General features: G+C 32.9%; 4 protein-coding genes across 4 annotated transcripts; 2 read left to right on the top strand and 2 right to left on the bottom strand.

Moving 5' to 3' along the window:
* Nucleotides 1–469: 469 nt before the first annotated feature.
* Nucleotides 470–1,938, bottom strand: LOC123657554 (prefoldin subunit 5). Its single transcript, XM_045593079.1, has 3 exons — nt 1,697–1,938; nt 1,405–1,614; nt 470–872 (listed from the first exon to the last, which is right to left on the bottom strand). The coding sequence occupies exons 1-3, from the start codon at nt 1,796–1,798 to the stop codon at nt 699–701; spliced, it is 486 nt and encodes a 161-aa protein (XP_045449035.1). The 5' UTR covers nt 1,799–1,938; the 3' UTR covers nt 470–698.
* A 556-nt stretch (nt 1,939–2,494) lies between these two features.
* On the top strand, nt 2,495–4,757 carry LOC123657582 (glutaredoxin-3). The gene is made up of 4 exons (XM_045593104.1): nt 2,495–2,765; nt 3,395–3,563; nt 3,780–4,045; nt 4,515–4,757. The coding sequence occupies exons 1-4, from the start codon at nt 2,716–2,718 to the stop codon at nt 4,690–4,692; spliced, it is 663 nt and encodes a 220-aa protein (XP_045449060.1). The 5' UTR covers nt 2,495–2,715; the 3' UTR covers nt 4,693–4,757.
* Nucleotides 4,758–9,513: 4,756 nt separating this feature from the next.
* LOC123658082 (golgin-45) lies at nt 9,514–12,274 on the top strand. The gene is made up of 6 exons (XM_045593555.1): nt 9,514–9,709; nt 9,782–10,284; nt 10,457–10,594; nt 10,987–11,048; nt 11,237–11,612; nt 12,101–12,274. Exons 1-6 carry the CDS (start codon nt 9,682–9,684, stop codon nt 12,242–12,244), a joined length of 1,251 nt encoding a protein of 416 aa, XP_045449511.1. The 5' UTR covers nt 9,514–9,681; the 3' UTR covers nt 12,245–12,274.
* Nucleotides 12,275–13,201: 927 nt separating this feature from the next.
* On the bottom strand, nt 13,202–22,974 carry LOC123658080 (protein CREG1). The gene is made up of 6 exons (XM_045593554.1): nt 22,858–22,974; nt 21,829–22,040; nt 19,979–20,133; nt 19,263–19,382; nt 17,948–18,029; nt 13,202–13,744 (listed from the first exon to the last, which is right to left on the bottom strand). Exons 2-6 carry the CDS (start codon nt 22,028–22,030, stop codon nt 13,575–13,577), a joined length of 729 nt encoding a protein of 242 aa, XP_045449510.1. The 5' UTR covers nt 22,031–22,040; nt 22,858–22,974; the 3' UTR covers nt 13,202–13,574.
* Between the last annotated feature and the right edge of the window lie 850 nt (nt 22,975–23,824).

The raw sequence follows: 23,824 nt of genomic DNA, 5'->3' as shown, positions 1-23,824 counted from the left end.
CTCAATTCAACCGCATATATATATATACGGTCGATGTGTCGATGTCGGTATATGGGGATAACTTCATCGATTTTGATAATTCTTTTTTTGTTGGAAAGGAGACATCCCTGGTTTGATACCATTGTAAGGAAACCAGGATCTGATGATGGGATCCCAGAGAAATCGAGGTAAACTTTCAAAAATCCGCATAACTTTTTACCCGACCCCCGTTACCCTTACCGATTTTAAAGATTTTTAATTTATTTCAACGAGATCTGATTACAACTTTTGGAGTAATCTTTGCTAATGCGTGTTTACTTGCCTATTTTTTCGTCTACCTACGTTGTATTACTTGTCAATTTAATTGAAGGCGGTTTTTTTCGTTTGCCAGCAAACAGAAATATCATCTCAAAATTCTCACAAAATCAGAATTAAAGCAGGTGAAACTGTGAGGTGCAGCTAGTATGTATATAAAAAATAAAACTTTCACTAATAATTAATCAGTTTAATCAGATTAAATATTACAGAAAAAACTTTAATCAGTAAAAAATACTGTAATAATTTTGCCATAAGCTCCATTTCTTCCAAGCATGTTACAAACATTAAAAGAAATAATAGTGATGACCGAGGGATAATAAATTCCACACATGCACTTATTGAGTATAAAAATAATTAAGGATTATGAGGTAAAGCAAGTAATATAGCTTTATATGCTAGTGTTATGATGTAGAAGACTTTTGAGCCTGTGCCTGTGCCTGAACTTTCATATCCATCATCATAACAATTGCTTCTCGCACTTTTGATTTTTCTATACCCAACACTTGAATTTTTTCCATTTGTTCAGTAACAAAATCCACTTTTCTTTTGAAATAATCTTTAGCTCCTTCAATATCCTAAAAATAAATATAAATACATAATTACATTACTGGTAATAAAACTATTAGAGACCCGCACCTCAGGCTCACCGTGTCAGTGTGTGCTTCGATCTCCACTGGAACAGTCGGTATTTTTAATATGATATTAAAAATGTTTATAATTTCCTTGTGTGGTATTACACAAAAAAATAATACAAAGTATGTTAAGCCGTCGGTCCGGATTGTAATAGCGATCATTACTCATAGTGGGGAATATATCCACCAACCCACATTAGAGCAGCATAGTGGATTAAGCTCTGATCCTTCTCTTATATGGGGAAAGAGGCCTATGCTCAGCAGTGGATATTACAGACTGAAGAGAATTTTATAAATAAGTTTGACATTTATACGTCTAGTTGACCTGGCAAATTTTGTATCGCAAATTTTTAATTTTCATGAGTTAGTTTCTAGTTTTATTTATGTAGATTTTAATATAATTATTTTATATTGGAATTTTAAGATAATTATACATAATAATTATTTTTAGATCTTCTTTAGTCAATGATCTTACTTTTTGTGCATAGTATCCAGTTCCAATGTCAATAATCACATTGTCCGTGTCTGCTATGGTGCCGGGAACGTACATTGATCCAGTGAGGGGTACTAAAACGGTCTTTCCTTTTGTTGCCGGTGTAATTTTCTCAACGCTCTCACCTGATTCTACAAACTTGCCCTGAGCCATTTTAAGCGTTTGTAAAGAATCTTGAAATACATTCAGTTCCTAAAATTACAATTTACAGTAATTATTATTAAATATTATGATATAGAGTAACTTTAAAGTTAGCTTAAACTTGTATCCTTACTTGATCTAATTGCTGTTTCAACTTGGCCAACTGGTGAATATTTAGTTTAGATAGATCAATTTGATGCATCCCAGGAGCCGGAGCCGATGAAACAGTAGCCATCTTGATAAAATAAGTATATATTCGAAGATATATAAAAGTAACTATGTTTATTTTAATTTAAAAAATTATAAAAACTTCATAGTTATTTTATAACCTATTCCATCGCCAGTCAACTGGTCGACAAATATAAATGTCAAATTCAAAATATTCTACAGATGTTTAAAATTTAGTAATTAATTCGCACGAGTAAAGATTATATATTTTTTCTATTTATTTAAGGTGATCCTAAACCGTAAACGTACGATAATTATCGTACATGTACGATAATTGAAGCCTACGTATGATCCGTACCCTAGGATCGTACGCGATTTGTACCATAATTCGTCTGTTCTACCGAAATACTGAAATGCAACGATTTCTCCACAATTGATGCATTTGAAGCAACAACCTTTTTTTTGGTTACCTGAAATTTGATGAAATGATAATTTGAAGCAATGACGACCTTTTTTGGGGGGGGCGACTGAAATTTGAAGACAGTTATTCTGATTTTTTTGGGTGGATGGCCTTTTTTTTCAGCTGACTGACATTTGAAAAAAGTTGTTCCATGTAATTTTTATACTTAAAAAATGATTTTTAAGTTTTTTTTTTGGTGTACGAAAATTTTTCCGAAAGTACGATTATTTCTGGCTCTTTGTCGATCAGACGGACAAAAATTTCTGGTACAATATATTATAGCACTCTTTGTCAAGGAAGACAGTGACCCATGACAGTGACAAAACTGACAAGTTGAATACATTTTCTGGAGCTCGAGTTAAACTTTTCTCTTGTACATTGTTAATTCGTATTTTATATAAATTAGTAAAAACAAACTTTATGCGTAGATTCAAGTGATTAAAGGGTCCTTTAGATAATTACTAGGAAAAGCGTAACGTTATTTTGATATTTATTATTCGTACGTTATACAATATAACCTAGAAATGTCGGTCACCAACATTGATACAGTAGATAACTTTATAAATTTCGTAAGGTAATTAAAAGTTACTATAATCATAACTTTATAAATTTATATCATTTTAATCAATGGTATAATAAAAATATGAAAGCTAGTGAAAAAAAGTTTGATATTTTTCTCATTTTAATTTCATTGTTAATGGCTAACAAATAAAATACTACAATATTTGGGACAGGCGCCCGCTGACGCCGCATTGGCGCAGCGGTCACAGCCATGGATTGTACCTGTTGCGCTGGCGGTTGCGGGTTCGATCCCCGCACATGACAAACATTTGTATTGGCCATACAGGTGTTTGCTGTGGTCTGGGTGTTTGGGCAGTCCTAGTGGGTCTCCCCACCGTGCCTCGGAGAGCACGTTAAGCCGTCGGTCCCGGTTGTTATCATGTTCACCTGATAGCGATCATTACTCATAGTAAGGAATATATCCGCCAACCCGCATTGGAGCAGCGTGGTGGATTAAGCTCTGATCCTTTCCCTCAATGGTGAAACGGGCCTATGGGCAGGGGCCCTGCAGTGGGATATTACAGGCTGAAGTGATAGTGATATTTGAGAATTATGATGTTCCTAAACAAAGTTAAATATAGAAATAATTTGCTTTTTTTAAATTTTAGTTTACCCGTTTATTATAAGTAGCTAATTTTTTAGGTCACCATCATTAACTGTTGTTCACTTCTCTGCTGATTGGGCGGATCAATGTGGTCAAGTTACGGATATCCTTAAAGAACTATTAAAACTACCAGAAGTACAATCAAGTGGCAGTAAATTTGGTGTATGTGACGCCGAAAACCTCTCTGAAATCTCATTGAAATATAAGGTAAAGCTCAAAGGTTTTATACTGTTGTAAATCTTTAAAATTAGCCCATTTAATAAAGTCGAAATAATTGCTTAAAAAATCCGTGTTAATGCCATTGAATGATATTTGTTTCATAAAACTGCATTTATTTGAACAAGTTATTGTTCGGCTGGTCATTATACATTATGGACAAAAAAGATTTTATGCAAAATTACTTACTAGATATTTTCTTCTTAGGTTGATTCTGTGCCTACAGTAATATTATTTAAAAATGGGAATCAAATAGACAGAATCGATGGAGCTGATGCAGCTCAAATAACTTCAAAAGTTAAAAGTCACAGCGGCTTTTCAGATACAAATAATATCACACCTAAACTATCCCTGGAGGATAGATTAAAAGCTCTAATAAATAAACATAATGTCATGGTGTTCATGAAAGGGACAAGAGATGCTCCAAGATGTGGTTTTAGTAAAACTCTGATACAGATCCTTAATGGTACTGGGTACGTAGAATAGTGATATTCATATCTTTTGACTTTTATTAATAAGAATGAGTGAACGCAACTTTTATAAAAGTAACTAGTATAAATGTAAAAAAGTTACAGCACTTTTTTTGGTATATAATATATCATCTTAATGCTCTACCCATTTGAAATATGGATCTATTTCCTAATGCAATCAATAATATAATATAATAATATATACATTTATTGTCCCAAAAATAAACTTAAAACTTCACTGTTCCTATTTTATGTATGGGAATGGACTTTTATTTTGGAATTAAATCTGTAAGTAAGACTAATCTCATGCTGTATGTGTGTAATAATTATTAATATATTATAATTGTAATCATTTCTATCTTTGTTTATGTGTTTTGATACAACCTCATAAATTTGCATCAATTTGACTTAAAAATCAATTGTAATTGGTTGTAAAATAATAGAAATAAATTGTTTAAATTATGATTTTTAGAGTCCAGTATGACACCTTTGATATTCTAACGGATGAAGAAGTCCGCCAAGGCCTGAAGACGTATTCTGACTGGCCCACTTATCCCCAATTATACGTCAAGGGAGAATTGGTAGGGGGATTAGATATCATTAAAGAACTTCAAGCAAATGGTGAACTGGAGTCTACTCTAAATGCTTAAACTGTGGTTGTCAACATTATGTTGCTAATTTTTTTATTTATTTAATAAAATAATATAATTCTTCATATTTTTTTTTCTTTTAGTTTTAAACTTTTTCTTATTGAATACATTTAACTGGTTGGTGATGAATTTTATTCTGTACATATGACATAGCTTGTCTTTCTCAGCAGGAGGTAAAACAGCTTTTTAGGGCAGGGGTGAACCATGAATTTGTCCAGGGCCCTGGACTAATTGTGGGAGCCTATCAATTATTATTATTCCAGTTCCTAATTGTCATTATGTCAAGAAACTGTTTTCTATAGTGATGTAGGTATAAGGTATAGAAAAAAAAGGTTTATTGAATCATTTATTTACTACATTGTCACCCACACTTCTCGTCACAATTGAATACAAATATTTACTTACTTTGTAATGAATGTAACAATTCACAAATTACACATACCTACTTACAAAATCAAATTTTATAAATATGATATAAACTACAAATTGTCACTGCTACTAAAAGAATGCTATAAAAAAATTATTTTTAAATAATTAAAAAAATACAGTAAGCACACTTACTTGGTTATTTATTTTAGATTAGTGCAGCAAATCAGAATAAAAAAGTTTGTGAATGAAATAAAAGTATTTACTCTACTTCGTATTCACTGCTACTAAAAGAATGCTATAAAAAAAATTATTTTTAAACAATTAAAAAAATTCAGTAAGTACACTTACTTGGTTATTTATTTTAGATTAGTGCAGCAAATCAGAATAAAAAAGTTTGTGAATGAAATAAAAGTATTTACTCTACTTCGTATTCACTGCTACTAAAAGAATGCTATAAAAAAAAAATATTTTTAAACAAAAAAATACAGTAAGTACACTTACTTGGTTATTTATTTTAGATTAGTGCAGCAAATCAGAATAAAAAAGTTTGTGAATGAAATAAAAGTATTTAGGACAATTTTAATTTACTTTATAAAAACATCTGGTAATTAATAACTACTATCAATTAAACAATGAACAGAAAATAAGACATACAGTCGTAGTGTGTTTTTCTAATTCAATTTTTTCTATTGACATCCGTCTCACAGTATGATATCAAGTCATGTCATACTATATTAAATTGATATATACAGGGTGACTGGTGAATTACTATCAATATTTACAGAGGATACTCGGTACATGATTCTCATTCGAATTATGTAAAAAAAATAGGTACTTAATTTTTGACAAAATTCCCACACATTTCAATTTAAATAAATGAAATGTAGACACATTAATTTTCAGCCATAATAGCGGCGCGTGCGGCCTTGGTCTTGTACTGTGCCGCTTGCCACCGCACGCCGCAACCCCCGCCAATGTTAATTCCCCCCTAAATTCGATTAGTAGGTCACTAGGTCAGTTGGGCGAGCGCCGCCATAAGGTTTGTACGTCGGAGTATGTCCATCTTCCCGCGCGCGCGCTTAGTGATCGATCTTACGCGTATACCTAATATGTCTCGTGTGAATGTAACCTGTCATAAGTAATTAGGTATGGCTTATCAATACACAAATGCAGAGTACTTAAAAGTGACCCGTTCGTGTTATATCGTGTAAAAGACAATAAGTATGGTTCATTTATTACGTAAGACGATTTAGGGGGAGAGGGGGTCGATCATGTCTTTAGTCTCGATAGTTCTTAGGTAAAATTACAAAAATGCGCAAAGTGAAAATACCTTGAAAAATCGCGGGCAACCGCGTGAGTGCCGACTAGTTGTCACTTGCTTTCGTAAACAACATTCGTTATTTCGTTGATAAATTTTAATATTGTAGTAGAATATGTAGTTTTTTTTTTTTTTTGTTAAGCCTCTGGACTGAAAATCTTATGTCGGTAAAGATCATAATTAAAACCAAAGTTTATTACTACCAAAAAATAAAAATTATTAGTACCTACCTAAAGTACAAATAAAAATAAACATTGAAACAAACCAAACGTGTATTCATTTTTTCGTTTAGATCTTACGTAATAAATTAATATTTATCAAATTATCAAGGGAAAGGGGTCGGCCTAGTCTTATTTTGGTATTTTTGACTGTCCTAAGCTAAAATTAAAGTATGAAGGGGGATTGGATCATACTGGTTTATCAAAAGTAGCCTGCTACCCTGTTATCACTTGGCGGTGTTTGGACGTAGGTAAACGACCGCGCGATAACTAAATGTACCTATACCTACGCACCTGCTTAGTGACGACTGCGCAGCTAGGGCGTCCAGACGACGCGTAATTAGCGAGATAACTGTTGGTTAACTTTACTTAGAAGTTTATGAATATTTATTTTATATGTAATTTTTTTTCGTCATATATGATCCTCAAATAACACGTCCTCAAATATTGATAGTAATTCACCAGTCACCCTGTATACATATACACGGTGATTTTATAACCGTTTTGGAAACGAAATATTTTACTTTGGAATCATCTATAGTACATATAAAAATGGATAAATCAATTGTAATGTTGACTAAAAAAAAGTTTCAATTTTAATATTCATTTTTATTCGATCGACTTGGAAAGTAGTAAGGCACTAATCATTCATTCATTATTTTATATGAATGAAACACGTCCGTGCGCGTTTCGGTTGATAAAAGTATACCTATAGGCGCGAGCTAGCGAGTACTTACGTAGATAGACTCGTTTGTCCTCCATACTTTACACGGGCTTAGGACCATCAGAAATACCTATTTTATTTAAACTTCTTTTCGATTATTAACCACGATTGTTCTTTTCACAACAAATCAATTTATAAACGGACTGTAGGTATAAACTTCAGGCGTATTTAAAAAATCGGAGTTTTCTACAGAATAATTAACTTACATACCTATTAACAGTTTATTTACACTATTTACACTTCTCTGTATCGAAGCAACTGCTCAAAATGGAGTCCGCTGCGTTCAATACACAAACGTACGCGTTTAGTACAATTGTCTTTTAATTTTCTTAATATGTCTTGATCACTTTTCACTTTATCAAAAGCGTCCACTATCGCAATGCGTAAATCATCACAGCTTTCATATTGACTGACGTGTATAACTTTTTATTTCCGATCACAAGAAAAAATCCAGGGGCGTTAAGTCAGGACTTCCAGGTGGCCAAGACACAGGCCCTCCTCGACCTATCCACCTATCACTAAACTCATTGTCCAGGTACATCGTCTACTAACTCAGATATTACTCTCCTTAACATCTCTAAGTACGAATTGCCGGTTAGATGACCTTCAATAAAAATAGGCCCTATTAGTTGGTCGTTAATAATACCGGCCTACACGTTCACACTGAAACAAACCTGGTGATGGTTTTCTCGTATCAAGTGGGGGTTAATTAGAGCCCAGTAATGCTCATTGTGCATATTGTATAGTCCCACTCGAGTAAACAGTGACTCGTCCGTCCAGAGTATGTTGTCGTTTGTATTATTTAACAACCACTGGCAAAAGGCGATTCTTTCCGGTGCGTTGTTTATTACGTGAGCCTTACGAAAATGATACGGGTAATCCTTGTGTACGTAATATCTTCCATACGAAGTTTTGGCTAACATCGAATTCTCTTGCTGCCATCCTTGTCCTCCGCCAGGGATCGCGCTCGAAGTACTCAAGAACATCTTCAAACTCCGGCGAATTATAATTTAAACGTCCTTGACCTTGTTTACGCATGTACCGCTATGGTATTACTGACCGACTGAAAGACTTACTAGATTTTTAGAATTGTTTTAAGAGTTACTTTGTTTAAATTTTTCAAATTAAAAAAAAAATGCACTGAAAGACATGAACCTGAATTACTTGAAATGAATTACCATTATTTTAAATATCACGTTAATTAAGTTATTAAGGAGTAAACCCCAGTCGCGTCGCAGTATCGCTTTTTTTGACGTGACAATGTCTAATAAATCGATGAACGCCGGCGGCGGCATACACGAATAAAGATGACTCATTGCGTTACGCTCAGTGATAGTATATGTATCTAAGTACTATCACTATATATCTATCTTTATACCATGTGTACTATCACTCGATTAGCCTATACGTACGAGAAGATGGTTTGTTATGACCTTGTCACGTTAAACTATAAACTATCGTCCGTAAGGGGGCGTTCAAATATTACATAACGCAATTTGGGGGGTGGGGGTCTTGTAAAACGTTACATTGCGTTACAGGGACGGGTAATCATATCCAATCCCGGCGAGAAATTTATGGGGTTGGGGGAAAGGGGGGGGGGGGGTTGTGGGAAGCAGTGTGGGTTTTTCACCCCCCCGGACAACTATATTCGTGTAAACCCCGCTGTTACAGAGATATCGTGGTTGAAGTTTTGAGGTTAAAATTAACCTACCACCTTTAAAGTTAGAGTAACGCTTGGCTCCGGCGCTGCGGGAAGTATATATATATAAATGCGATAATGCGTTTAAAACAATAACAATGTTTGTCATGTGCGAGGATCGAGCCCGCAACCGCCAACGCAACAGGTACAATCCATGGCTGTAATCGCTGCGCCAACGCTGCGTCCAGACAACCAATTTGTTTAAATAAACTAGTAATTTGTATCGATTTTTGTTAATTTCAAAGGAATAACTATTCGACGATTACCGCTGTTTGACGCACGTTCGAGGCCTAATACTATTCGATGGCTAACGAACAATAAATTTTATTGCAATTTAAAACATCACGACAATAACTTAATGACTGAAAATTCTCAATTTGTAAAGCTACCTACAATAATAAGAACTAATCATTAAAAGTGAAAATTTTGATCAATGATTCCCTTCTAATTATTTTTCTCAAATCTACGTTATAATCCTTGCAACACAGACCACTCAGCTGATTTTGTGTCCTTTGACAGTTGTTTCCTTTGGTTGTTTCTCAAATAATATAAAACGTAGACATTAATGTCGTAGACGTTAAGGTCATTAATATCAATTTTTAATATTTGAGGTGTTTTGTTTATTTAATTTTAAACTTAAACTCCTATCGTTATACTAAACATGGATACATTTATTTCTTTTAATTCTAGTAAGTTTTTTATAAACTTATGACTTCCTTAATGACGCTTAGAGTCTAATTAATTTACATTTTTTCCCTCAGAAATAATGAACAAAATAAGAACAGCAGGTGATGGTATGGAATCAAATGAAAACGTGAACGAAAACAAAACAACTAGACCGGAAACCAAAGCGATTGTTTCTTCTAATAGTAAAAAATCTATAGTTACTGGTCGCTTAGTGCAATTATATCCCACGAAAATAATTACGCCTGAAAAGAAGAATTCTCATATATACTCAAAGAATCCGAAATTTGTTCCTTATGAACCATATCCAGGCGCTGTTAAACCAATAACACCTAAACTTTTGTTGAAAGGAACTAAGAAATCAAAAAATCACATGGATATAAACAAACTTATTAACCAAATGTCACAAATGAACACTAATATAAATGAATTTAAACCTAGAAACAAACTAATTTCTTGTAGCGAAAAGTTTGAAGGTGATTCAAGTAAACTAACAGTAGATAAAGAAATGCAAAAGAAGCTTGATGAATTAACAAAAGAGAATGAAAGCTTAAAGGAACAATTGAAACAACAGGCTCAGGTATGAACTTTTTAATCATTAATTGTCAAATTTGTGGCTACCATAAAATTATAATGTGTGACCATTATCATTATGATTCTATCAAACGATTGAATGAATGACTTTCACCAGGACAAAATTAAGCACATATGAGATGTGACTCATTTTAATAATATTGGCAATACATTTATAGGTAAACAAAGAATTGAAAACAATGCTGGTTGCTTCAATGGGTGAAGATCTAGAATTTCAAGTGCATTCTCTTAACGAAGACAAAAAGCACTTGGCCAACGCTTTACTAAACTCTGCACAACATTTGTCAACACATCAGGTACTTATCATGAACTTTTTAAATGGTAAACAGATTGAAGATTATAAATTGTAGCTATCTTTGTGTTTGTAATTTTTGTGGGTTTTTTACTAAGAAAAAGTGATTTTGATGAAATTTGTTGTATCTGTGGTTATATATGGGTTACTAAATGACTTTGATTTACGCTATAAATTGATGTGGATTATAGAATCAATTTTATGATTTCAAGCATATCACACATTTCTAGCAGAAATTATGTCATTATTATTAGTATAAATTAATGAATAAAGTGTAAAAAGACATTGAAATCTAATAAACAATGTCTACAAACAATATATATTATTCTAGATTTCTGTTATTATTGTTGTATTATTTATTATATTTGAATAATAAAAAATTTGTAATGCACTTAGGAACAAACAGAATGGCTTGCTGGTCAGTGTGAAGTATGGAGAAGTAAATTTCTTGCTAGCAGGTAAATTTAGTTTAGTTTTTTTATTTTTTTAATTGTCTATAGTCGTCAGCAACAACACATTGCCAAGCCTAAACCTGATCCTCTCCAGGAGCTCTGGTCACTTTATTCACCACAAGAACACAAGACTACTTGTCATAACACAATAAATTGATTAAGTTTTTTTATTTATTTAAAATTTTCTTTCTTAGCCTCATGATTGAAGAATTGGCTCAGTGCAAGAAAATGCTTAATGAAAAAACAATCAACTTGCAACAAGCAATCAAACAATTATTAGATGAGAGATGCAGGATGAGAGATATGTTGATATGCACATATAAAAACTTATACAGCCTTCATGAAAATTGGCTTGAAAATGTTGCTATTTCTGAATACATGGGGAGTAAAAATAGACCCATAGGCAATCTTAATTTTACGACGACTTTACCACATTCAGCAAATGTAATTGATTTAGCATCGACAAATTTAAAGCTGTCAGAAAACATTAGCAGCTCAATAGACAAGCCAAATATCAATCATTTAGATTCACTGCCAGCAACAACAGAAGCCGAGAAGTATGCTGAACAAGTAAGTTGTACTTTGTAATTCACAGAGACGATATAGTAAATAAAAACTAATACATTATTTATTTACTCCTTTATATACAATAAAAAAAAATCCTATAATATTATAAATACGAAAGTCTGTGAGGATAGATTTGTTTGTTACTCTTTCACGCAAAAACGACTGGACTGGAGATTTAGAATAACACAAGCTATTTTTTTATCCCGACATTCCATCGGGATCCGAAATTACGCGGGTGAAACCGCGCGACGCAGTAGTATACTATAAAAGTCAAAAATTGCACAACAGGAACAGTTTTTTAACTCTCGCATTGTTTTGGCTACTAATGCAAAAGGAAGGAAAAAATTCAGATGCTGTGTGATAGCTGTTGCGTTGGCAGTCGCGTTCGATCCCCGCACATGGCATATTTGGGTTTCTGGACCCCAACAGAGGAGTAAATCCTAGTTGAGGCCGTTGAGTGTGAGCAGTTATTTATTTATTATTTTTTTCAGGTAATGGCAATGCCATTTGAAATTAAGAAAGTAAATGAAGAACCAGTAAATGCCCTTGTTCACCATGCTTACAACAACAGCAGTAATGTTTCACCGCCAGTCGCCTCTTGTGTACATTGTAATGGAAAAGTTCAACTGCTATAAAACCAATAATATTTATAGTATATTTATGTATAAGCTTTAATTTATAATCTTAAATCTGTTTACTTTATTAAATATTATTTAATTATATTATTTGTTATACTGCCCAATTGTATATTTATTGCAATATATTATTTGTTGTGCTGTGTGGCTACGGCACTAAAGAATTTAGCCACCCCCTCTCTTCCCGTGGGTGTCGTAAGAGGCGACTAAGGGATAACAAGGTTCCACAACCACCTTGGAACTTAAGAAGCCGACCGATGGCGGGATAACCATCCAACTGCTGGCTTTGAAATACACAGGCCGAAGACGGGCAGCAGCGTCTTCGGTGCGACAAAGCCAGTACTGCGGTCACCAACCCGCCTGCCCAGCGTGGTGACTATGGGCAAAACACATGAGTTCACGTTATTTTTGGCGTAAACTTGTGGAGGTCTATGTCCAGCAGTGGACTGTATAGGCTGTAATGATATACTGCCCAAAGTTGCACAACGGTAATGAGAAACTAATTTTATAGTCGGAAATGGTGTTTATTGAAGCATATATAAAATAGACGTTAAAGGAAACAGGTAATTTATACTCTAACAAAGTATGCAATTGTTTTTGTATTTTAATTTGTATCTGTTTTATGGAAATTAGTGCTATTAGTTATTAATATTGTTTATCCATAGTAACATGTAAATGTAATCCATTTATTTTATTCAATTTACTGCTTGTTATTTATTGTTTTAAATTTACTTAAATAGGATCTTTAACTAACACAGTATTTTCTTGAGTTGTGATAGTTTAAACTTGCACATATGTAAAGAAAGTTCCAAAATGTAGCACATCTTAAAACGTTTAAAAAGATTCCTAATTATGCAAATTAGTTAACAGTAATGCATAAATTGTTTGTCCATAGTAATTGATATTAGTTTAACATGACAAACAGAAATTAGGGTACTTCAATAAAAAGGTTACAAATTCATTTGATTCAATGAGTATTTTTTATTGTTAATTGATTTTGATGTAACATGGAGACAATTTTTTATTGAAATATTAGTATAATAGTAAAATTTGATACACAACTGTTATTATTTCAATAATTACAATTTTACATACTTTTAAATAAACTCCAGTGTGTCCTTCATTATCAAGGAATCCTTAGAAAGGACGTGGAAGGATATATTGACGTCACAGCAAATGTAATTCAAAACTACCGACATTCGTTATAAAAGGTTTATAATTTTAAGGCAAAATAAAATAATGGAAATAAAAATTTCATTTTTTATTAATAAGTATAAATCCTAATCCTATTTATTTCATAAAATATATTATTACTCTTTTTTATTATTTGTTATAGAAAATTATCATCTTTGTGTATTAATTTGTTGTGATATTTCAACATTTCGTTGCCAGTGTAATTATAAGCCAAATAGTCTTTCACTGCCACGTATTTAGCGCCTCCAAACCAATCGACCATTGCGATTTGCGCTATCTTCATTTTTGCGACAAACCAGTCGTGATCTGTAATAAAAAAAAAATAACCTTAACCTTTGTACTCTTTATACTTTATCGGATTATCGGACATTACTTAAATTAGGGGTTATGAAATTGCTTACATAAGAAAAATATATAACTTAAAGGCCGAAATATTATTTTACTTCGCAAAACATTGAACGGTCATAAATTTAAGTCCTAATTTACGTACCTAAATTTCAGTCAATCTTATACAATTTTAAAAGATTTATTTGCGAAAAACTAAAAATTCGGCACGGACAAGAAAAAAAATATTTTAGCTTATTTTGTTTTTGAGCTGTTAAATATTATATTATACTAGCTGACTCTGCAAACGTGGTCTTGCCGCTAAACGCTATTTAAAAATAGGGGTTGGTTCAACTTAACACTTGGTTAACTTTTCACGTCAAAAAATCTATAATCTATAATCTATAATATATATAAAAGCGAAAGGTCACTCACTCATCACGAAATCTCCGAAACTATAACACCTACAAACTTGAAATTTGGCAGGTAGGCTTCTTATAGGACGCAGACATCCGCTAAGAACGGATTTTACGAAACTCGACCCCTAAGGGGGTAAAACGGGGGTTGGAAGTTTGTATGAAAGTCCTATGTTTTTGAAGTAAGAGACCTGAAATTTAAAATGTGTGCTCTATAGATGGTGAGAAAGTATCCAAATAATGTATCTTTAGAAATCAACCCCTTTTTGTGGTTAAAACGGGGATGGTAGGTTGACTCACTGATCATGAAATCTCCGAAACTATAACACCTACAAACTTGAAATTTGGCAGGTAGACTCCTTATAGGACGTAGACATCTGCTAAGAACGGATTTTACGAAACTCGACCCCTAAGGGGGTAAAACGGGGGTTGGAAGTTTGTATGAAAGTCCTATGTTTTGAAGTAAGAGATTTGAAATTTAAAATGTATGCTCTATAGATGGTGAGAAAGTGTCCAAATAATGTATCTTTAGAAATCAACCCCTTTTTGGGGTTAAAACGGGGGATGGTACGTTGACTCACTGATCACGAAATCTCCGAAACTATAACACCTACAAACTTGAAATTTGGCAGGAAGACTCCTTATAGGGCGTAGAGATCCGCCAAGAACGGATTTCACGAAAATCGACCACTAAGGGGGTAAAACGGGGGGTTGGAAGTTTATATGAAAGTCGTATGTTTTAGGAGTAAAAGAAATTTAAAATGTATGCTCTATAGATAGCGAGAAGGTGTCCAAATAATGCATCGTAATCTATATATATAAAAGAGAAAGGTCACTGACTCACTCATCACGAGAACTTAATAACCGCTGGATGGTCCATCCATCCAGGATGGACAAAGATGAGGCAGGGAAGTAGATTATAGTTAGTTGACGTCCGCTAAGAATGGATTTTGCGATATTCCACCGCTAAGAGGGTTTAATTAGGGTTGATAGTTTGTATGAAACATATACAGCCTGAAAATAAAACTAAAAATGTGGTGTATATGTAGGTTTTATAAAAATAACTATTAAATTATACTAAATTGTGCCTTTTAAAAAGTTACTCAGTTTGATAAGCATTTCAAGTGACTGAAATAAAAAAATAATTTGCGTTAAACATCTTAATAGTAATGCATATCTTCATAACCACGCGGACGTAGTCGCAGGCGACAGTTAGTGTATTATAAAACAAAGTCCCCAAAAGTATATGTGAAAGATTCCTTCAAAATCTACTGAACGGATTTTCATGCGATTTCACCAATGGAGAGAGGGCTTGGAGAGAAAGGTTTACGGTACGGCTAAGCCGATTTCGATAATAGTTTCACTGGAAGTTTGCCGGGAAAACTTTGTGACACACTGATTTCTACGCGGGCGAAGCCGCGGGAACAGCTAGTACTTATATAAAATTTTCGTGTCGCGGTGTTTGTAGTAAAACTTCTCCTAAACGGCTTGACGATTCTCATGAAATTTCGTGTGCATATTGGGTAGGTCTAAGAATCGAACAACATCTATTTTTCATCCCCCTAAATGTTAAGGGTAGTCCACCCCTAATTTTTTTTTAAATTTTAGATAAATTCTATATTTTTAATTTTATTATGATTTGGCATTAAAAAATACATACGATCCTAAATTTTCACCCTTCTACCACCAACCACTATTTTTAAAGCGTTGAGCGGCAAGACAACGTTTGCCGAGTCAGCTAGTAACACAATAAAAATAATAATCAGACGTATAACCAAATGCACCTTCGTAAAAATCGACACAAAATGGTAAACATTAAACAAAACAGAAATTAAAAATAATATAAATTACATACTATCCATAATTAAAAAATAAACAAATAAATAAGTACCTATACGATTTTAAAATTCGAATGGATCAACACTATCAACGCTTTCAAAACATCAAGATTGTTCCAGGGGATGAGCGGGAAACATGAACGCGCGCGGTTGTGGTTTTTCTTGCTACTATTAAAATTACTTTAAATATAATTCAGAACAGGCGTAAAGTGTATATGTTTTGTTATTTAGTTTTAGTTTAGTTTGTTTTTCTTCTATTTTTGGTAAGTGTATGTAAATATTTACTTTATACAATGAACGAACCTCCGAACCCGGGTGGCGGGAATGATTTAATTCACAATGTATTCCGCAACCTAGCCATTTCACTACTATAGATTACGATGAATCGAGTATGGAAACTGACCACTCTATAACTAAAAAGCCACTTAAGAGATCTCGTCTTCATAAAATTTACAAACATTGTAATAAAAAAGTTAAAAAAAACGCGGGAAACCAAAAAGTTTGTTGACATTGTTCGGAGTCTGAGAAATCAGATGAGACTAATAAAAATGAAAATAATAAAGATTTCCCCGTTTCGGTACAACAATCACAGCTCCAACCTGATAACACTGTCTCTAAAAATCCCATAGGCAGAAATATTTACAATGATAATGACGTGTCTCCATATTTAGTTCATGTTCAAAAAATTACAAAAGGTGATAACGATGGAGTGATTTTGCACCCCATCACATTTGGAGACTTCCTCATGAAAAATAAGATATATAATATTAATGACAGTTTGAAAAAGATAGGACGAAACAGAATTTCTGTAGCATTTAATAATTTTAAAGATGCGAACACATTTTTAAATAATAGCCTGCTTCTTGAAAATAGTTATCACACTTATACCATCTTTTAACGTTATTAGAATCGGTATCGTTAGGGGTGTGCCAATAGAGTGGTCCCCAGAAGAAATTATAAAAAATATTTCTACACCTATTGGATGTGGTAAAGTTGTAAAGGTAAGACGTTTAATTACAAAACTTTTGTTGAAGGCGTTACTATGTGGAAACCCACACAATCAGTAGTAATTTATTTTGATGGTAGGGTCCTCCCAAAAAGAATTTTTATATGCTACAATTCTCTTCCAGTCGAGCTTTACATCTTTCCCACAATGCAATGTTATAAATGTGTGTATATTTCTCATATTTCTACTAATATTTTAAACGAAATAAATATGATATATATAAAATTGTATTGGATTATATATTTCTTAATAATATAGATATTTAATATTATATCCCATATATGTTTTAATTTTATTTTTTATTTATTTTCCTTTTCACCATAAAATATATTATTTTGTTTCTTCTTATCCTGTTCTGAATCCTGTCATAGATTCCTTGTGTCCGTTTTTTCTTAATTCCTGCTCGTCATTGGCAATAAACTAAGTGCAGTCCATAAAAAAAAAGATTGTTCCAGATTTATGATGTTATGACTATTAATAGTAAGACATATTATAATAGGATAAATAGGACCTATTTACCGGGTTATCGTTAAAACTATCTAACGTATGACGGTATCCGACAGATAAAAGTTTATAATGTATTTTTCGTTTTCACCATCGAATTCCGTCAAAATTCATTAATCAATGGGATATTTTATTTATTATTATAATTATGTATTTACATTAGGAATCGTGAATCTTAGGTGCTAATGACATATTTGTTTAGGTGCGAACTGATGTGATGTGTGATGAGGTGTGGACTTTTCAGCGGCATTTTTATCTAAAATCTCTGTAAATCAAACTTTAAGAAATTGATTACTTCGTACGCTTAGTGAATAAGCGTCTTTATCATTATTATCCTATCACTAACTTATGTGTAAGAAAACTTTATCAACAACCGATGAAACAGGCCAGTAGTGTATAATCTATGACTATAAATACTTACCCGCTGGGAAGTTAGCCATCGCCGGATGTCTCTCGAACAAAGCGGCTTTAGCGAATGTGTACTCACTAGTACCTTCTTTGATCTGTGAAATATCAATAGTTTATTATACCTACTTTACACAGAAAATAAGCGTATACAACTCTATTATACGATTACGTATTTGGGATAAGTAAAATTGAACTCTAATACTTTATCTCACCTTTTTTGAGTTTATTCTTTAAGAAATGATATAAGGTCCATGGTATGAAAAACTAGGGGAATGTAATCGTAGGAAACAGTAACGCTGAGCTATGACGCTGAGAATTAACGCGCGACGTCTCTTGCGTGAAAGAGAATTCTCTTATATTTTTAAATATCACGATAATCGTCTTAAGTAGAAAGCTCACAAACTTTTTCGTAAGTTATGATTTTGTTTTAGGTGATAAATGTCATCATTATTTTTGATACTAGGAAAACAATCGTCAATTCTGGCCATGGACCCGGGAGGTACACGAAAGAGTTGGGGCAAAATTACCACGATTTCTTTCAATTGACAAAAAAAATAATATTCCAAATCGCGACCTCATTGTAACACACATAAAAATACAGTAGAATTGATTTATGAGATATTATTATGATTCATATTTTGTCATAAATCATCATTAAATAGAGAATTCTCACAAATTAATTATACCGAATTATATTACACTTTCTACATATTGATTATCACCTTTTTTATATAGGTAATATTATTCTTGTGATTTAAAAACGTAAAATTTCATAACATTTATCATACATTTTTTTAAGCATATTTAAGCTATTTAATTATTAATTGTATACAATTATCGTACTATCGGACATTAAATTTATCTAGTGTTATTTTTTAAACAAAGTTGATTACAGAGACGTGAGTCAGTTAAGGTAACGCTAATCTTAATATGCAAACAATTGATAACGTTAGCGAAATTATTTTAATTGATTGGTCGTTCATTATCATGTTCATTATATGCAAATATTCTTTTTGACCTCTGTATAAAAACCTGTAGTCCTATTTTATTACTATAACATATAAATATTTCCTTTTGATTGAGATAATTTTTAATGTTTTATTTTATTACATGTTTGTAAATGCTTATCTTTTTTATGAGTTTATGATATAGGAATGAGTTAATAAGTGCTCTGCAAATATTTGTAAGCTAATGTGCCAATGCAATGTATGCAATAAACCTCCTGGCATTGTTTGGTATGCAATATATCGACGTAAAATTAAACTTACATAATGTCGCGTACCTGTTGTTTATTTGAATTAGTTTTAACTAACAATAGTAATATTTACCTTCTTCATCTTTCCGGAAAGCATGAGCCTTGTGCATCTAGGATCTTCCGGATCATACTTTTGGCTCTCACAGTATCTAGTTTGTTCCAGCGATACCAATATAGTCGAACGGGTGTTTTTCTAAGATTAACATAAAATTACACGTTAAAAAATCTGTTTTTACCCACAATTTTTTTCCATGTGTATAATTTATATTTAAATAATTAACATTACTGTGGGCTACGGTACTAAAGAATTTAGCCACCCCCTCTCCTTCCCGTGGGTGTCGTAAGAGGCGACTAAGGGATAACACAGTTCCGCTACCATCTTGGAACTTAAAAAGTCGACCGGTGGCGGGATAACCATCCAGCTGCTGGCTTTGAAATAGACAGGCCAAAGACGGGCAGTGACACTTCACTTCGGTGCGACAAAGCCAGCCCTGCGGTCACCAACCCGCCTGCCCAGCGTGGTGACTATGGGCAAAACACATGAGTTCACGTTATTTTTAGCGTAAACTCGTGGAGGTCAATGTCCAGCAGTGGACTGTATAGGCTGTAATGATGTAATGATGAATTAACATTAACTTAATATATTGTTTACACCACAACATAATAGAATTTCTGCTGCGATTTTCCTTTAAAGTTATTTATGTTTTAACACAAATAAAACATGATTTCAAGTCTCAGAATTTACCTATCTCACGATATTTTTTATTTTATTCTGTATGAATACAGTACCGATAAATCTTTAGCCGTAAAGTCCAATGGTGACATATAAAAGTATGGTATCCCAGTCGATTTAGCCATCGATCCATCTACGACAGATTTAACGTTTGAAAACGGGAATCCTTGTATAGCGGGTAGTGTAGAAATAGTTGCTATCGATGCCCAATCTGTTGAAAAAGACAGAAAAATTATAGTCATCCTAACTTATCTACCTAAAGTTTATTATATTATACATACAGATAGGTACATATATCATTACAGAGAAGGCTTATTTAACTAATCATCTTATAATAAACAAGCCTTTATTCATTAAATAATGCTGTTCCTTCAATCAACTTTCTCGATTTTGTAGCACCATTATAATATTGTCATTGTACATTTTTATTTAATATAAATGATTCTGGAGACGAGAAAATTGAAACTGTCGATTAAAACATAAAGAAAGCTTCAATCATTTCATATACAAGTCTACCCGCGCGATTCTGCGCAGACAAGCGTTAAAACTTCACGCATTTGACAATTCGCAAATCTAGTAACGTAAACATGAAAGGACTTGGGTTTCGTACTTTTGATTTCATATATCAACGTTCAGCAATCGTTTATACAAAGATACAAAAAAAAAAAACATTCTGATCATTATTGGTTTGACCTACAGGTTCGACAAAAATAGTTAAGTTTACGTTAACACGCAACAATTATTATTTTGAATAAATATTCAATACGAAGCGTTGACCTTGCAATGATTTTTATTATACGTACCTACCTACATGAAATTTAAAGCTATGCGTTTGAAGTGTTTATTTTAATTATGGACACTATTATACACATTTTTTGATAGCAATATTGTATTTTATTCTTTGTGTTTTATTCTCAAGAATGTGACAGTGTATTTTAAACAACAAAAATAAAACCTGGTAGAGGGAAAAAATCGTGACCAGCATAATTATATCGCATGTCATTGAGTCTGAAGGGTGTTATGTATGAGTCTAAGTTTTTACATGTATTTAGGAATTGAGCTATGGTTTTCACTATCGCTATCAATACATAGACGATATTCATTATGTTATGAGTGTTTATTCAATAGCCGTTAGAATAATCTGTTTACCGTTTACGATAAGTCTCCATAAAGTATAGAGATATTCTGGAATACATGTTATATTATATACCTAATCCTACTTAGCTTTATAAAGGCAAAAGTCTTAATAGAATTTTTGTTAATTTGTTATGTAAAAAGTACCGAAACGGTCGCGATGAAACTGAGCATGTTAATAGCCGGAGATCCATAATAATACATTGCCTACTTTTTAACCCGATACTCCTTTCGATCATTATTTATTACAACACGATCATGTATGTAGCTAATCTTATTTAACAGTATATTTAGGGTTAAAAAAGCGAAACTTTCGTACTTTTCAGTTAAATTAATTGTGATTATAAATGATTCGGAGATTTAATTATTAAACAAACAAGATATTAAACGCAAGAAAAATTATAAAAAGTGTTTTGATTTATGATTCAAATAAGTTTTTATATATTTCAATTTTATTAGTTACATTTGATAGTTTTTGCAGATCCCGACGATTAACACGATTATTTAGGCGAATGTGTAGCGTCAGCTTAATTAAAAATCAAATATTTTTTTGGTGTTGTAGATATATATATATATATATATATATATTATTTATATTAATTATTTAATAAAGGTATTACATTAAAGTACATTATTGCTATTTCAACTATGTTCTCGGGTAAAAATGTTTGCCACGGTAAATAAAGAATCAATATAGGTAGCAAGTATCGAAAAATTTCAGTTTTATCATATTTTAATACTATTAAAATTAATAATAATAAAATATTCTTACCGCAGTTGTGTAGGACATATCTAGCCATAGCCACTAGTTTCGTATGATCCGGCGGGCTTGTACCTTTGTGATGATGTTTCCGCCATGGTATTTCATTTTCGTCATCACTATGGTACCGATGGTGCCTTTCATTTTCATGGTAATACTTAGTTTCACCATATATACAAATTATACTTAAAAATAAAAGCAATTGCTTCCACATGGTTCTTGATCTACAAACAAAAGAACAAACATACCTATAGAAGTTTTGTTGCTTACTTGAAGGCTTTTTCGATATTAAGCGCGTTTAAATTCAGCGTTTTTTTTTTATATATATATTTGGTTTCTATTAATCGCATCATGATATTTTACAACCTTCCTCAATAAACAGGTATTAAACGCATACGCGCTTCTTAAGTTAGGACGATCAAACATACAGTTTCATAGCGTTTTATTTTAAGACTTAAGACTTCCTATAACACGTGATAAATAAATAATAAATCCTATGGTAAGCAAATTAATGCTTGTATTACAGGAAACAGCCGACTGTTATAGCTATATTTTTTTATAATAATACGTAGAAATAAAGCATATAATAATACAAATATTACAACCCAGACTCAAGCAGGAATCGCACCCGCATCCCGCGGAAGAGAAAGCAGGCCCACTACAAAATGCGCTAACGGGCCAGTCAAAAAATAAATAAATCTTACATGTAGGTACTTATTGTTCAAACTTTTCCTTATGATCAACGTAATAATTATGTAAATACGTTTTGTATACGTACCTACGCCAAATTCTATATAATTTGCAAATAAATTAACAAAAGCGTAAGAAATATATACCTACACTTTGTTAACGCAAAACAGAAGTGTTAAGTTGTGTTGTAAGGAACTTAAGCATGCTTCATAAATGCAGCTTAAAAATCTAAAAATTCACGTATGGATAGCAAAAAAAGTTGACAGAAATCGCATAAAATCTTTTTTACGCAAAATTTTAAAATTTTGTAACCTTACTTAAATATTAAAAATCAACATAAAAAATACTTACATTTAATAAAGTAAAAAATGATTTATTGCTGAGCGTTATTTTTAGCAGTATTTCACAAAACGCGCTCCTCTCACTTAAAACGGAAACGAGCGATCGCGCCAAACGACTGAATGACGCAGTATTATTGTCTTGCCATGGTCTTGTCAGTCTCAGCTGCTTGACGCTTTGATCGCGTTCCATTCAGCGACCGCAACGACCGTAACGTCCTTTCTATCGCTCCACCCACGGTCTTATTACACAGTTCGGGAAACTACAAGGGTGGGGATACGTTGGCTTAATTGTTAAAAGCCGCGAGAGGCATGAGTGGCATGACGATCGCTTAGTGCATAAGACCGTGGTACTGTGCAACGAAGATAGAATAGCATTCTGTCTCTTTATCTATCACACGTCAAGCATTTATGTTTTAAAATATAACCAATTACAATGAAAAGTCAGTCAATATAACCAATACAATGAAACGTCACTTAATATAACCAATTACAACGAAGAACGTCACTCAATATAATAAATTACAACGAAGGTCGCCACCGCACCACATGATGGCACTAAGCGGTAGTAGTGACGTACAGCAACGTACAGCGGCGTTGAAGCGAACAAAAAGTTAAACATTATCTAACTAATCTGTCATCATCGAAATTGGGCTTAGTGTTCTGACCTGTATAATAAGACTGTGGTTCCACCCAATAATGGCCCGTGGCCGTCGCGGGCGATTGCTCCACATCATAGATAACGTCACTGTTCGCAACCACACAGCGCCCACTTCGGCCACAAAATATTGATCGGCCAGTGGGCTTTCACTAAAACGTGGCTTGAATTTGCAAAATCAACTTTCAATGTCAAATTGTGAAAATCATCACAACTTCCATAAACTTTCCGAGGAACGATAATCTATACGAAGTATTTACTCACAACCCCCACAGCCAGAGGTGGCTCGTGACATTTCTTGACGGGGGTTCACAAAAAAATA

The sequence above is a fragment of the Melitaea cinxia genome, chromosome 11, assembly GCF_905220565.1.
Source record: "Melitaea cinxia chromosome 11, ilMelCinx1.1, whole genome shotgun sequence".
Classification (NCBI taxonomy): domain Eukaryota; kingdom Metazoa; phylum Arthropoda; class Insecta; order Lepidoptera; family Nymphalidae; genus Melitaea; species Melitaea cinxia.
The sequence above is the reverse complement of the archived record's forward strand: the minus strand, read 5'-3'. Positions and strand labels throughout refer to the sequence as shown.